The sequence below is a fragment of the Trachemys scripta genome, chromosome 10, assembly GCF_013100865.1.
Source record: "Trachemys scripta elegans isolate TJP31775 chromosome 10, CAS_Tse_1.0, whole genome shotgun sequence".
Taxonomy (NCBI): domain Eukaryota; kingdom Metazoa; phylum Chordata; order Testudines; family Emydidae; genus Trachemys; species Trachemys scripta.
In genome coordinates, this window is record NC_048307.1 from 44678701 (window position 1) to 44692559 (window position 13859).

Sequence of the window (13859 nt, forward strand, 5' to 3'; positions counted from 1 at the left end):
ATGGAGACTTGCATAGGAAAAACCCCTTGTTTTGGATCATCCTGCCTCCTACCCTGGAGGCACACTATGAAAATCCCATTGTAATGGATCCATGGACCTGAGCTCAAAGACTGGGGAAATATATCCATGTATGTCTGAACTTTCTTCAGGGATCTGACCCACTCTGGAGACAAATGAATCATCCAGCATAGATGGAAACTTGACATCCAAGTATTTAGGTTTGTCACTAGGTAGAACTTGCCTTGCTTTGCAGTAGAAATTCTTTCTTGGAGTACAGTTAGGCTTGGCAGGATTTTTTTATTTTTTCCCTAATTGATAGAATAGTGATGGGCATTTACCAATTTTAAATTATCACAATTGTGGGATATGGAGGGGTCAAACAATTAATAACAGATGCTGAGATTCAAAAAGTTCAATCTTTAGAATTGTCAACATCACTTGTCAAAACATACAATGTAAATACTCTTAAATCAAACTCCTTCTCAAACTGTTCCTTGTTGTGCCTGTCTGTAAATCATAGTTATCATTGGAAACATTATTTCCTCAGTTTGTGCGTACAGTGAAATCGTTGACTGACATTTACTGATAACCATGCATGGGCTTGGAAGGGTTTGATAACACACCTAGTTTAGGAAAATAGACACGAATGATTGTGGCTGCAGAACCTGTCTCAACTGGAAGGAACTCCAGGAGGCAGGGTCTCCTGGTGGCCAGTGACTGGTCTACTTCTGCCCCCAAGCAGGCAGTGTACCCAGTGTATCATCCCTGCAGAACCAACACTGGAACGGACTTTACCATAAACCACATTGAACGCCTATGCTGTACTTCCGTGTGTTTCCCACAAGTTTGGGAAAGGGGGAGGCATAGCCACAAAGCCTTGATATTCTTCTGATGGGAACATGCGCTGATTGCCTCATACTAGGAGAATTAGGCCTGCTGCCATAGTGGCTTTTCCTTGGGCCTGAAAGAGCAAGCCTGGAGATGCTGCAGTTCAGTTCTTGGGGTGGTTCTGGAGTTGGCTTGGTGGCAGCTCACCCTGCAGGTTCTCTCCCAGCCTCTGCATCGTTTCCTCTTGGTGTTGCACTAATGGTCTGGCTCATTTCAGGATCTGGCCGTGTTACCTTTAACAACCAGCGCAGTTACCTGAAGGCAGTCAGCGCTGCATTCGTGGAGATCAAAACCACCAAGTTCACTAAAAAGGTAAGTGAGGTCAGTAGGAGAGGCTCTGCTAGGGCTGCTTGGCACCTGACCTGGTGTGGCAAATGGCACCAGGCTCTACCTCTGGGTGCTCTGTCCGAATACAATTAGTCGGCTCGCTTCCTATGGCCCAGCCTCAGGCCCTCTGTTTGCAGAGGAAACCAAACCGGGACACTGCCAGCTCCATGCTGTAGTCAGTCAAGTCTGTTCCTTGGACTCATCCCCTATAACAGTCATCTGTCCAGAGGCCTGGCTGGGATCCTCCCAGGGGTTGCTGTTGCCTGTCACAAGCAGGTGATGGGGGTGGAAAGGACAAGCAGCGCTCAGGCCTGCCTCCGGATCTCTGTTCCTGTCTCACGTGGCAGCTTGCTCACCTAGCAGTCAAGCTGGGCCTTGGGGTCCTGAGACTGAGTTGCTTTTAGGCTACAGGATGTAGCTGTGACTGAACCATCAAGGGGTCAGTCCACACCCTAAGCATGCTGGGAACACTGACACTAGGCCTTCTGCTGTCAGGCTTAGCTCCTGAAGAGCTCCTTGTGGCTGGCAGGGTCTGCGCTCCAGCACAACTCTGGAGGTGTTGGTCAGTAGTCCAGCTCCAGTACAAGCCCTGGGCTGTCTTCACTAAGTGGCTGAGGTTAGGTCAGGGTAACCCTGCCTAATGACCAGCCCTGAGAGTTCCATTGGAGGCGGGTGAGACTAGTACGTCTGCCAGTGCCAGGAATGCTGCAGGGAGATGTTTGAGAGGCCATGCTCCTGGAAATGCCCAGTCAGTGCTGCTTCAGAGAAGCCCCTTCAGGAGTGCTAGCAAGAGAGCAAATAACCATGAGGCCAGAGAGCAAACACCAGAAATGCTGTACCTGTATCCATCCCTGGGAGTCCCTCTCAAGTGGGAAAAACTACTGTGGGGCTGGCTCTAACTACAGGAACCCAGGTTGCTCACTCAACCAGCGTGGGGGAAGCAAGACTGTGCCAGCTGTCCTGCTGTGGGTGGGTGGGTGCTGGTAACTGTCTCAAGGAGCTGGGTGAGTTTGGCAGGTGGGTTACTAGACAGTCTTTCCCCACTCCCTCAGGCTGTCACCCTGCTCCTGTTAAGCAGTAGTGCTGCTCAGCCCATTCCTGTGCCAAGAGCTCTGGTCCAGGGACAAGCAAAAGCTGCCTGGTGTGGGGAGGGGACCCTGCAGCTGGGACTGATGGGCAGCGGCTCCAGGCCTCACTGGGGCAGATGGGCCAGTGGTGGCCCAAGAGGTTTCCCACTCAAACAGCTGCAGTCTGCCCTGCCTCCAGAGGTGCCTCTGATGGTGTGCCCAGGGCACCTGCTTGGGGCCTTCTGCCCTCTCTTAAATGGCAGCTGTGTTGGGAGGGGAGCACAGCCTATCCTCTAGTGCCATCCACACTGCTGAGCCTTGAGGGTACATGCCATGCTGCATCTGGCCACTCCCCCTCATCCCTGGGGTGAGTAGTGAATCTGAGAGCTGGGTGAACAGGCAGATTCCCCCTCTGCAGGCACCTAGTATCCATCATGTCCATGCACCCTGCACTAGAGCAGTCACTGCCCATGGCCTGGGGAGTGAACATCTCCAGAGACCATTGGGCAGCAACAGCGAAGCTGCTGTGGTTTGAAAGCATTGGAGTAGGACATATCCGCTCTCAGGGGCGGCCTGGTACATGGGCACTGAGTGCAGTGGGCACTAGCCAGATCTTCCTTGACCCCTTGGGATAGGCCCACTGACTTGGGCAGGGGTTACAGAGGAAGATGAAGGCTTCGCCCCCTGTAAATGGGGTTTCTGGACTCTCCGCACAGCAGTCTGGGAATCCCACCCCCAACTTGTTACAGGATGGGCCTTGGCTGTGTCGCCTGAGCCTGATTGTTACTGGCCTCTCTGAAGGTCAAGACCTTGCCAGGTGCTGAGGTGTGCTTGAGACTTCTTCAGTTTGTCCCTGGGGCCATCAGTGCAGGGTGGTTTGGGCCCTTTAACTCTGCCCAGGGAAGAGCGACTCCAGCCCCCTGTTGCAGCTGGTTATGTACTCTCTGTAGGGGAGCTGCTGCTCCTGGATTGTCTGCCCCAGTCAGTCCAACAGGGAACAGCTCCCCCAGTCCAGCCTGGATGGGCTTCTGGGCAAGTGACCGTTATTTCTTTGATCATCCTGGGGTCCCCGGAGCTGAATTTAGGTGGCTCTCACCACCCCTGGTCTGAGCCTGTCTGGAAATAGCGCTGAGAACTGGAGCCCTGTCAATCACACTGTCCCACAGTGCACATAACCTCCCCCAAGCACAGCATTACCTTAACAGTCACCCTCACTGCAGAGCTACTGCTGCACCACCACAGGTCCAGCCAGCTGTGAGCTACAGCCAGAGCAGTGCTGCTCCTGACCTGACCTGACAAGTGTCCTGACTTCAGCCTGATTGACTCTCCTTGCTCTTGTGCAGGTTCAGATTGACCCATATCTAGAAGATTCCATGTGTCAAGTGTGCAGTGCCCAGCCAGGTCCCTTCTTCTGCAGAGACCAGGTAACTCTACCTTCACTGGGGATCATACCTTACCAGCTAGCTGTGCTCAATCCAGGAGCAGGAACTTCATATGCAGCATGTCCATGAGTAGACCGGGGTCTGCCCCCACAGCTCCTGGGCAATACAGTGACAAAGGGGTGCACAGAGGGTGCTACCATACTTGGTGTTTAGAGGTCTGCCACAGAATGTGCATTGGCACTGGGGATGCTTGTTATCTCTCACTCCTGGTCAGGTGCCTCAGATAACCCCCCTGGGGAATCCAGATGCCTTCCCAGCCTGCATAGCTATAAGGACACTAGCCAGGGCTCAGGGATGGGGATGAATATGCGCTTAGGGGCAGGACAGCCCCTTGGTACAGCACATTGGGGCAGGCAAGGTGCCATCTCTTGTGATTTTTTTTTTTTTTTTTTTAATGCAGAATGAGGAATGAATTTACTGGCTGTGGCAGGGCCAGTATTGCTTCAGAAGAGCAAGCCTTGGGTGGAGGCAATAACTAGGATGATTGCACAGTATGATCATGCCCACTTAACACTAAGTTCTGGGAGTGTCTGGTCTGCAGGTAACTAGGGACTGCAGACTGGAGCCCTACAGTCTGCTGCATCTGGCTCAGAGCCAGATGCAGCAATGGCCTGCTGAGCTAAGTCAGTGGCGTATTTGAGGTCTGATATGGAAGCCACCAGGGCTAGAAACAGATGTAAGCTACCTGCATGTGAGGGCTAAAACCGTATCTGTATTGAAGTGGGGTCTGGAGGCAAGAAGCAAGGTGAGAACAGAGAGGAGCCTTAATGCAGGGTTCACTGTGTTCGGTGTCTCAAGACCCTTACATACTTGCACAGACTGAAATGTTTCCAGATTGAAACAAGCTCAGCCAGGGAAGGGCTTCTGGACCCTTCATCTGCTGGGGATCCAGGTGCCACTGCTAACCTAAACTGAGTGGTGACAAATTTGTAAGGTTGATGCAAAAACATGGTTACCTCCACTGTTTGCCTGGGATGCTAGTACTCCCCTGAAAGGAACAACTCGCGTGTGGTAGAACAGGGATCAAGCTGCCTTGAGCTTGCTAGGGAACCAGAGTCTAGAAACACTGATCTACAAGCCTTGCGCAACACCTGGCTGTGAATGCAAACATGTGGTCACTAACACCTACTGTACCACTATGAAATAGGCATGGCCTGTGCTGCAAGCTGCAGTCCATGGATGTAGGCACCTGGGCACTTGGAGGTGCTTTATGCCCCAGAATTAAGGAGTGCATTCAGATGAGCTTCTCTATTCCAAACTCTTTATCTTTTTATTGAAAGGACAGATTTCATTAGGGAATAAAACTACTCAGGAAAGCTGAGTTCAGCAGTTACTTTAACTGTAGCCCCCTCTCAAAGTAATACAACTCTGGGATATAAAGGTTTTCTGACCAGGGGGGAGACTCTGGCTTTTTTTTTTTTTTTTTTAAAGTCTTCACTTTAAACCAGAGGTCTCAAACTCGTGGCCTGCAGGGTTCCAGCAGTTTTGGGACCGGGTCTCTCTTGGCCCCACCTGCCACCCCCAGGCACTCCCCAGGCAATTTAAAATGGCCTGGGGGCCCAGCAGCACAGCAGAGCTGAGCAGTGTCTGCCTGCTTGCTCCATGTATCTGCTGGCCCCTCTCTGTGGCCCAGGGCGGGGTTTTGCCTCTGCAGCCAATGGGAAGCTGCAGAGGCAGTGCTGGGGGCAGCCATGCCCACAGGCCCCCCTGCCCACCCTACCTTGGAGCCCCAGGTAAGTGCTGCACCCCCCAACTCCCTCCCAGAGCCTGCACCCACACCCCCTGCCCCCAGCCCAGAGCCTGCACCCCAGACCCCCTCCCCCATCTAAACTCCCTCCCAGAGGCAGGTGGGGGGTGGAGTTTTGGGGGGGTGGGTTCTGGGCAGCATGAGTGACATTATTGGCCCACTGGGAGGATTTGAGGATTGGTACTGGCCCAAAGGTAAACTGAGTTTGAGACCCCTGCTTTTAAACCCTCCATTTAAATACTTCCAATGTAAGGGGCCAGCGTAATGACCCTGGAGACTGATGTCCCCTCACTACACACCTACTGAGGCAGCATCACAATGTTCCCTCTCGTTGTGACCCCTCTGAAACTCAGAGCATGGATTGAGCAGAGACTGAATTCCTTCAGGAGCAAAGGTCTCATCTATTCTCACCAAAGAGATGAGTGCGGATGCTGTATCACTCCTGGCATGCTCCAATTAACTGGTCTCTAGAGGCAAGATGGCTTATCCCATAAACCAGTCTCTCTCCTTTCAAGAGAGACTCAGCTGCTTGCAGCAGTCTTCTCCCCACCCCCCAGCTCTGCTGTCAACCCCTTCAGTAATCCCTGCCTATTTCTCCCTGTAGGTCTGCTTCAAGTACTTCTGTCGCTCCTGCTGGCACTGGCAACATTCCATGGAGGTCCTGCGTCACCACCGCCCGCTGATGCGCAACCAGAAGAACAGAGACTCCAGCTAGAGAGGCAGCAGATGCACCAGGAGCTGCTGCAGTTACAGGAGAAAGTTCTTTTGTTAACCTGCCAAGTGGAGAGAGCACGAGCGTGCCTGCCAGTGCCAGACCCAGACTGGGAACGCGCTTCCTGAGGACTAATGGGGAAATCTTACATTCACGTTTGCACTTGCTGGTCTTTATTTGTTTCTGCACTAATGCACAGTGAATTTTGTCGGGTTTTGTTTGGGGTTTTTTTGAGGGGGGAGGGCCCCTCAAACGATTCTGCAGTTCCCAGACTTTGGTTCCTCGTTTGCTGACAAGAAGCAAAAAGGGCCATGTTTTGAGAAGGTGTCTATGCAGATGCCTTCACCTAGGTTTTTTATTTATTAAAGGCGCTTTTTTACATTCCTTGCAATACTGATGGTAATAATGCAGGTCTCATTGGCTCCATTTTTTTGCAGTTGCCATACAGTGCCTTTCCATTCATTTAACCCCCATCTGAACGGCATAAACTGAATGTTCAGCTGGCGTTTTTTACTGTAACAACAAAGGAGACTTTGCTCTTCATTTAAACCAAATCATATTTCATATTTTACGCTCGAGGGTTTTTACCAGTTCCTTTTTACACTCTTAAAACGGTTTTTAAGTCGTTTGAAACAAGAATTTTTCTTTCCTGGCAGCTTTTAACATTATTGCAATTTGTGTCTGGGGCTGCTGGTTAGAAGACAAGTTTCACCGTTGTGAATCAAGGGGTTTGCAACAAGAAAAGGACAGGATTTTTGGATTTGAAACTGGACCGGATAAACGATCTCTGAGCTGCTGTATATAGTTTTAAATAGTTTGTTGCACTTTTTTAAGTTGCACTTAAGGGGGGTTGATAGAGGTTTTTAATCACAAAGTCACAGGACTTAATTTTCTTTTGTAACTGAGCTAAAAGGGCTGCGTCTTGGTGGGCAGACAAAGGTTCATAGGAGCCCTTTCTCTTAGAGGGGACAAGTACCTTTCCCTTTGTTTAAGAAATGTAAAAAGCAACAGTGCAGTCAACTGAAATGCTGCTGGGATTTGAGAACTTTATAATTTATTTTTTACTTTCCCCTCTATTGGAAGCTGTGTGCCAAAGAACCAGTGTCATATTTTTTCCCTTTTTCCTGCTGAGCTGATGTTGCATATCCCAGCTGCTCTTTGTGGGGTTTTTGTGAAGCTGTGTGTGAAGTCTCTACCTCATTGTAGTATATGCAGGCAAGACTGCACTCTCCTACAGATGCGTGGAGTAAGCTGTGGTGTAGTTTTTGGCACATAATAAACACGTTGCAGCAGTTCTTAGTCTGTCTCTCTTTAATGGGGATGTGCAGGGAGGTGGAAGGAGCTGCATAGGAGAGCACTGGGGAAACCACTTCCCTATTGAACAGCAGTTGTGTGCACAGGAACTAAGGCCTTGTCTGCACTAAAGTAGTAGGAAAAAACCAACACTAGTCTGTTACTGGTGTAGGTGCTTCTACCAGAATAGCTTATTCTGGTTCAGCAAAGCTAACTAAGCTACACTGCTATACGGTGCCTTATACTAGTACAACAGCATAATAGTCTAGCCTACACCTAGGGCTTGTCGACCTAGTGCTGTCTCCCATGGTGTGAGAATTCTACATACTGAGAGAAGTAGTTGAGCTGACTAACCACCAGTGTAGATGCTGCTAGGTGAATAAAAAGTCTTCTGTTGATCTAGCTACTGCCTCTTCAGAGCACAACTGTATTACAGTGATGGGAAAAACCCCTTCGGTTGTGGTAGCAAGCATTTACACTACAGCACTCTGTGCGCTGCAGTGCTTTTGTGAGGACGTAGCCTGAGTGTTTTTTCCACAGACAACCCAATCAGCAGATCCTTTACTGTTTTGAGTGCAGACCAGGCCTTAGGAGCTTTGATCACTGCTCTTTCCTGTCCTTACACAAAACAGACTCCTGAATCTACAAGTGGGTCCCAGAGCAGTTGGGGAAGGATATGGGTAGGCATTCACTCTGCACTCCTCCCCACAGGGCCCAGCTGACTAGCTGGGCTCTGAAGCTGGCTTTCCTCTGTGGCAGTTCATTGTAAGTCACAAGGCTGCTAGGCCAGCCATGCTTCCCTTCACCAGTTCTAGCAGGGTCTGTGATGGGTTCAGTCACAGAAACCCTCTTGGGACTGTCACCTGATGTGCTGAAACTACCTCTGAACCAGTTTTCTTTGCCAGCTTGGGACTCCAGAACCCTACGTTGTTGAGCCAGACATGCTAGTCTGCTGCAGCACAGACCCAGGGTCTGAACCACACCCCCAAAGCTGCAGACTTAACTGAAAACAGCTCAGCAAGTGCTCCTGTCTCCAGCACCCAGCCATCCAGCTCCCAATGAGATCCAAACTCCAAATCAGTTTTACTCTGTAAAAAGCTTATACAGGGTAAACTCATAAATTGTCTGCCCTCTATATCACTGATAGAGATGCGCAGCTGATTGATCCCCCAAGTATTAATCACTTACTCTGGGTTAATTAATAGTGATTTTATTAAGTATAAAAAGTAGGATTTAAGTGGTTTCAAGTAATAGAACAAAGTTACCAAGCAAAATAAAACAAAACATGCAAGTCTAAGCCTAATACATTAAGAAACTAACTACTAAATCTCACCCTCAGATGTTCCAATAAGCTTTTCAGACTAGCTCCTCCTTAAACTGGACCCAGTCCTTTCCCTTGGTACAGTTCTTGTTCCAGCTCAAGTGGTAACTCAGGGATTTCTCATGACTGGCAACCCCTGTTGTTCTGTTCCACCCCCTTTTATAGCTTTGGCCCAAGGCAGTGTGGAAGCAGGGAAAGAGAGGGTTTAAGTGCAGCCATTTAAGTGTCAGACAGAGCAACTGTTCTATCAGCAGGAATCCTTTGTCTCTTTGGCTTCCCACCCTTCCTTCTGAATAGAAAAGCACCAGGTTTAAAATGGATTCCAGTATCATGTGACAGGATCCATTCTTCCAAGGCTGATCAGCACAGTACCTTGGAAGTTTTGCGAGTAAACAGATCCATTTACAGGTGGTTGATTCTGAAGCACCCTTAATGGCTTCCACCTGACATGTTTACATCAGTAATACAAATGTATATCTTTTCCTAATTCCAGACAGAAATAATGCATGCAAACAAATGGGATGAACACACTCAGTAGATCATAAGCTTTGTAATGATACCTTACAAGAGACCTTTTGCATAAAGCATATTCCAGTTACATTATATTCCCACTCATAAGCATATTTCCATAAACATACGGAGTGCAACATCACACTGACCCTTTACTCAATGTAGGAGATGTAGTTATCTGCTCCCTACTCATGACTAGAGCATGACGCATGAGCTACCTCCTGTGGGCCAGTGCTGTGGCTGCCAGAACAGATCAGCTGCAGCTCTTTGCAAAGCTGCATTTCAATTCAAACCATGAATGCAGCAGTGAGTGATGGGTAGGATGAGGGGTGCTCAGCCCAAAGGAAAAACAATGGGGAGTCCTTGTGGCACTTGACAGACTAATATTTATTTGGCAAACATTGGTCTCTGACAATTTTCTGCCAAATGTCCCTCTGCCATGATGGAGGAAGGATGGGGGTAGACAAGACGATCCTGGATCTGTGCTGTCTCTCGGGAAAGATGGCCTGTAACCCCTCATTGCATAACCTAAAATCTTGTGATGTTTGCAGTGTTTGTTTGTCCGAGCATATTAGGGACAAGGTGGGTGAGGTAGTCTTTTAGTTGGTCCAATAAAAGACCTTGTCTCAGGTCTTTTCAAATGCTTACTCCATAGAACTTGTCTGGTGAAAGCACAAGATACATAGATCAAGTGAGGATAATTGTTGGAGGAGATAGTGGAAGAGGAGAGTTTATCCATATATGGGGGGCATATCCCTTATTATATTGGATGTGATATCCTAATCAGTTAGTAACTCTTGCATACAGATTACCAAATGATTTTCAGAAATTCTCCTGGCCTCTTTCTAGCAGAAACAGCTATGCTCAAAGAAACTAAGAACTGACCTTGCTTGCTAGCTGGTTGATAGCCTTATTGGGTAAAGAATTTCAGAGGAACAGTTTTTTAATAATAATAATAAAAAAACAAAACTAGTTACTCTTGGAAAAATAAATGGTACCAAGCAAGCTAGACAGATGCCAAATACAGACTTAAACGTTTAGTCACCATTTACCCACTCAGCAACATGCCCTGGCCTGAACAACTCCATTGTTTAAGTCTTCAATGCTAGGTTTGACAGTCTGGATTTGTAAATATGAACTGACATGCTTGTTTGTATCCAGTCTGCTATACCATAGAAGATTAGGGTTGGAAGAGATCTTAAGAGGTCATCTAGTCCAACCCCCTGCTCAAAGCAGGACCAACCCCAACTAAATCATCCTAGCCAGGGATTTGTCAAGCTGGGCCTTAAAAACCTCTTAGGATGGAGAATCCATTGCCTCCCTAGATAACCCATTTCAGTGCCTCTTTGGAGCCCTCCTTCAGGTAGTTGAAGGCTGCTATCAAATCCCACCTTACTCTTCTTTTCTGCAGACTAAATAAGCCCAGTTCCTTCAGCCTCTCCTCATAAGTCATGTGCCCCAGCCCCTAATCATTTTCAGTGCTCTCTGCTGGACTCTCTCCAATTTGTCCACATCCTTTCTGTAGTAGGGGGCTCAAAACTGGACACAATGCTCCAGATGTGGCCTCACCATTGCCGCATAGAGGGGAATACTCACTTCCTTCCATCTGCTGGCAATGCTCCTACTAATACAGTCCAACATGCTATTAGCCTTCTTGGCAACAAGAGCACACTGCTGACTCATAGCCAGTTTCTCATCTACTGGAATCCCCAGGTCCTTTTCTGCAGAACTGCTGCTTAGCCAGTCAAGAGCTAGAGTATCAGTTCCTGCTGCTGACCCCTCCTCTGCATGGGTCATAGATTCCAAGGCGAGCAGGGACCACTGTGATCATCTAGTCTGACCTGATGTATCGCACCGGCCCGAGAATTTCCTCAGATAATTCCTAGAGCAGATATGGTCTCCATCTGCTGGAACCACCAGTACCTATTCTGCAGGGAAAGGATTTGGGTGGGACCAAGGCCTGACCTCTGCTGGTATCAGCCTCAGGACTGTGAGGAGACCAGTGTGTACTACCCTGGAGCAGGCTGCATCTACCCACGGAGAAGCCTTGCTACAAGTTGGAGCTTTTGCCATTAACCCTGACTGAGCTGAAACTGACACACCCCCCCCCCCAAAAAAATTTTTTTTGCACCCCCTGCTCTACCCCGAATGTGCCTGTCCCACAGCCCTCCTCCAGCTCTGACAATGACATCTGCCTGCACAGCACACCTTGGCCTGCTCACATCTGGTCACTTTCAGCTTTGACCCAAACTAAGAGCTCTGACTGGCCAAATCATGACTCCCTCAAGATAACCAGCATTTTAGAATGAAAAGCCAGGATCCCTCCCTCTCACTTCCCCCTTTGCTGGATTTAGTTCTCACAAACTGGAATTCTATTACTGTCTAGATCAGTAGTTTTCAGCCTTTTTAGGCTTGGGACCCATTTGCAAATGTTTACAGCCAATAAATAGTCTGGGGGTGGAGGCTCTGGGGTGGTTTTGGTCAAGTCCTGCCCAGCACTCACCCCACTGTGGTGGCTCCTGCAGCTCCTATGCTGTGGGGCTGGCTGGGTTTGGCTCTTTGCTCCAGGGTTGCAGCGCAGCTCAGGTTTGGCCCTGCCCCCCTGACTGGACCAAATTTGTGAAAGTGGAGTTGTGACCCGGAGTTGTCACTCACATTTGTCCTACCTGGACTCCCATCATCATGCCAGCTGGGCCAAACCAGAGTGGTGCTGGGACCCCAGAGGTTGCAGTGCCTAGAGCAGCGAGGGACAGGAGCTGCCAAGTGACCCTTTGAAACTTTCTGCTGACCCCAATTTTGGGTCCCAACCTAGGGGTTGAGAAACCCTAGTTTACAGGATCTAACCGCCCTTACTGCAATAAGCTCATTGCTTCTTGTCCTATCCTCCGACTAAACAAACCCAGTTTTTTCAATCTTCCCTCATAGGTCATATTTTCTAGACCTTTAATCATTTTTGTTGCTCTTCTCTGGACTTTCTCCAATTTGTCCATATCTTTCCTGAAATGTGGCGCCCAGAACTGGACACAATACTCCAGTTGAGGCCTAATCAGTCCAGAGTAGAGCGGAAGAATTACTTTTCGTGTCTTGCTTACAACACTCCTGCTAATACATCCCAGAATGATGTTTGCTTTTTTTGCGTCAGTGTTACATTGTTGACTCATATTTAGCTTGTGATCCACTATGACCCCCAGATCCCTTTTCGGAGTATTCCTTCCTAGGCAGTCATTTCCCATTTTGAATGTGTGCAACTGATTGTTCCTTCCTAAGTGGAGTACTTTGCATTTGTCCTTATTGAATTTCATCCTATTTACTTCAGATCATTTCTCCAGTTTGTCCAGATCATTTTGAATTTTAATCCTATCCTCCAAAGCTCTTGCAACCCCTCCCAGCTTGGTATTGTCGACAAACTTTATAAGTGTACTCTCTATGCCATTATCTAAATCATTGATAAAGATATTGAACAGAACTGGACCCAGAACTGATCTCTGCGGTACCCCACTCATTATGCCCTTCCAGCATGACTGTGAAACACTGATCAGTACTCTCTGGGAATGTTTTTCCAACCAGTTATGCACCCCCTTATAGTAGCTCCATCTAGGTTGTATTTCCTTAGTTTGTTTATGAGGTCATGCGAGACAGTATCAAAAGTCTTACTAAAGTCAAGATAGACCACATTTACTGCTTCCCCCACCCCTCCACAAGGCTTGTTACCCTGTCAAAGAGCGCTATTAGGTTGGTTTGACACAATTCGTTCTTGACAAATCTGTGCTTACTTATCACTTTATTATCTTCTAGGTGTCTGCAAATTGATTGCTTCATTATTTGCTCCATTATCTTTCTGGGTACAGAAGTTAAGCTGACTGGTCTGTAATTCCTCAGGTTGTCCTCTTCCCCCTTTTTATAGATGGGCACTATATTTGCCCTTTTCCAGTCCTCTGGAATCTCTCCCATCTTCCATGACTTTTCGAAGATATTCGCTAATGGCTCAGATATCTCCTCAGTCAGCTCCTTGAGTAGTCTAGGATGCATTTCATCAGGGCCTGGTGCCTTGAAGGCATCTAACTTGTCTTAAGTAATTTTTAACTTGTCCTTTCCCTATTTTAGCGTCTGATCCTACCTCATTTTCACTGGCATTCACAATGTTAGACGTTCAATCACTACTAACCTTTTTGGTGAAAACTGAAGCACTTCTGCCATTTCCACATTTTCTGTTATTGTTTCTCCATCTCATTGAGTAGCGGGCCTACCCTGTGAATGTACATTGTTGTTAAAAAAATTATCCATATATATGGATCCTATGGCCCTATTTTATAGGGTTTCTCTCTGTGTTTTGGGAGGCAGATGACACATTCCTTCCGAGACAGTTTCTGCCAGACCCCTCCAGTGCCGCTCCCTTCTCTAATAAACTGGCTCAGTGTCTCCAGTAGCAGCCAGTTACCTGTCCCTGAGGGAGGATCTGACAGCATTTTGCAGACTGGTTTAATTGCTCCTCACCACACCCTGGGGCAGCAGGTCCCTATGATGACCCTACTTGTACAGACAGAGGCACAGA

The 13859-nt window shown here is 48.2% G+C and overlaps 1 protein-coding gene across 11 annotated transcripts in view; it reads left to right on the plus strand.

Annotated features, from left to right (window-relative positions):
• The window catches only part of CPEB1 (cytoplasmic polyadenylation element binding protein 1), a 75791-nt gene extending 68316 nt beyond the window's left edge, over nucleotides 1-7475 (plus strand). For all 11 annotated transcript variants that reach the window (XM_034783850.1, XM_034783851.1, XM_034783860.1 and 8 more), the window contains 3 exons: nucleotides 1106-1200; nucleotides 3626-3706; nucleotides 6076-7475. In XM_034783850.1, coding sequence (XP_034639741.1) covers nucleotides 1106-1200; nucleotides 3626-3706; nucleotides 6076-6186 — 287 coding nt within the window. In that variant the 3' untranslated portion in view covers nucleotides 6187-7475. The remainder of the gene's footprint in view (nucleotides 1-1105; nucleotides 1201-3625; nucleotides 3707-6075) is intronic.
• The last annotated feature ends 6384 nt before the right edge of the window (nucleotides 7476-13859 follow it).